This window comes from Tupaia chinensis, unplaced genomic scaffold (assembly GCF_000334495.1).
Source record: "Tupaia chinensis unplaced genomic scaffold, TupChi_1.0 Scaffold000477_1, whole genome shotgun sequence".
Taxonomy (NCBI): Eukaryota; Metazoa; Chordata; class Mammalia; order Scandentia; family Tupaiidae; genus Tupaia; species Tupaia belangeri.
The window spans coordinates 468,163-469,921 of record NW_006159986.1 but is presented as its reverse complement, the minus strand read 5'-3'; the positions used below and the strand labels follow the sequence as shown (position 1 = coordinate 469,921).

Genomic DNA, 1,759 nt, shown 5'->3' with positions numbered 1-1,759 from the left:
TCTTCCTCTCCCTCTTGTCCTAGCTCCTTCCTTACCCTCTGCCCCTGCCTGGGTACCCTCCCCTCTCTCTTCCCCTTCCCCTCTCTTGGCAATCTGGACCCAGCCAAACAGAAGCAGAAGTCGGTGAGTATCACAGCTTTCTGTGTCCCCCTCCCGGCCCCCTGGAGTGAGCTAAGGGGACCTTCTAATACCCATTCCCATTTCCCCTACCCTCCCTGGTTCTGCCTGGCCATCCCCTGACTCTTACCCTGGGCTCTGGAACTGGGAGGGGAAAGGATGCATGGGGGAGCTGGAGTCTGGGGCAGAGGGGCTAATGCCATCTCCACTTGGGGTTTCCCCTCCCTGCTTCCCCCCCCAGACAGAGCATGTGCCCCCCTATGACGTGGTGCCTTCCATGAGGCCCATCATCCTGGTGGGACCGTCGCTCAAGGGCTATGAGGTAGGAGCCCCCAGAGGGCAGCGGATTCAGAGGGACCCAGATTCCTGAGAACCCCCCCCCCCCCAGAAGTGCCCATGCCAGAGGGCTACAGACTTTCAGAGAAAACCCTAGAGGGCATTGACCCACAGGGAGACTCCCTCAGAAGGACCCAGTTCCTGAAAGAAACCCCCAGAAGAGCCCTCCCAGAGAACCACCTAGAAGGACCTTTGGAATCAGAGACTGCATTGGAGGCCCCTCAGAGCTGGGAGGAACCACCCTGCTGCCCCCACAGAGGCCCAGTCACTCAGGAATTGCCGAGGGAAGTGGAATGAACGTGAGGGTATCTCTGGCAGCCCAGCTCCTGAGTGGTTTGAAATGCCTGACTTCTCCCCCTCAAACCCCGATCCCAGGTTACAGACATGATGCAGAAAGCTTTATTTGACTTCTTGAAGCATCGCTTTGATGGCAGGTAAGGCCCCAGCAGCTGGCTTCCGCTCCCACCATGGGAGGGCAGGGCGCCTGGGACAGGGCCAGGAGGCAGGCCTGGAGCCTGGGGAGTGGGCAGGCCATCCCAGCCCATCCTGACCCCGGACTGCCCCTGCCCTGCCCCCAGGATCTCCATCACTCGAGTGACGGCGGACATATCCCTGGCTAAGCGCTCCGTCCTCAATAACCCCAGCAAACACATCATCATCGAGCGTTCCAACACGCGCTCCAGCCTGGGTGAGAGGCCCTGCCCTTTCACTCCCCGTTTCCGGGCCGGAAGGGAGGCAAGGGGTGGCTGGGCCCTTCTCCAGAAGCATTCCCCTCACCTACCGCCTTGAGGGGCTGCTTACATTCCCCCTCCTCACGACTTCCTGCCCCCCAGCTGAGGTACAGAGTGAGATCGAGCGAATCTTTGAGCTGGCTCGGACCCTTCAGCTGGTCGCTCTGGATGCTGACACCATTAACCACCCGGCCCAGCTCTCCAAGACCTCGCTGGCCCCCATCATTGTTTACATCAAGATCACCTCTCCCAAGGTGGGTGCAAGCCCCTGGCCCTGGTGGGGACAGGAGGGTTTGAAAGGAGTGCTCTGGCGCTGGGCTGCTTGGGTTTGGATCTCCGTTCTGCTGCTTCCTGACCGTGTGACCTAGCGTCCCTGAGCCTTAGGTTCTTGTTCCGGAAAGCTCCAGCATATGGATATTGTGAAGATTCAACCTACTATGAATGTATAGCATTTAGCAAAGGGTCTGGTACCATGTACCTTTTCATGTACTAAATATTAATGTCAACATTTATTTGTTTATTTTAATTTTATTTACTTATCTTTTTTTTTTTTTTTTTTTTTTTTGATGAAGTAT

At 56.8% G+C, this 1,759-nt stretch overlaps 1 protein-coding gene across 4 annotated transcripts in view; it reads left to right on the top strand.

The window, feature by feature from the left end:
- Positions 1 to 1,759, top strand: part of CACNB1 (calcium voltage-gated channel auxiliary subunit beta 1) — a 23,807-nt gene that overhangs the window by 12,138 nt on the left and 9,910 nt on the right. For 3 of the 4 annotated variants that reach the window (XM_006155874.2, XM_006155873.3, XM_027774751.1), the window contains exons 7-11: positions 104 to 123; positions 359 to 439; positions 829 to 887; positions 1,032 to 1,141; positions 1,287 to 1,438. In XM_006155874.2, coding sequence (XP_006155936.1) covers positions 104 to 123; positions 359 to 439; positions 829 to 887; positions 1,032 to 1,141; positions 1,287 to 1,438 — 422 coding nt within the window. The remainder of the gene's footprint in view (positions 1 to 103; positions 124 to 358; positions 440 to 828; positions 888 to 1,031; positions 1,142 to 1,286; positions 1,439 to 1,759) is intronic. The other variant, XM_006155875.2, reaches the window with a different exon arrangement.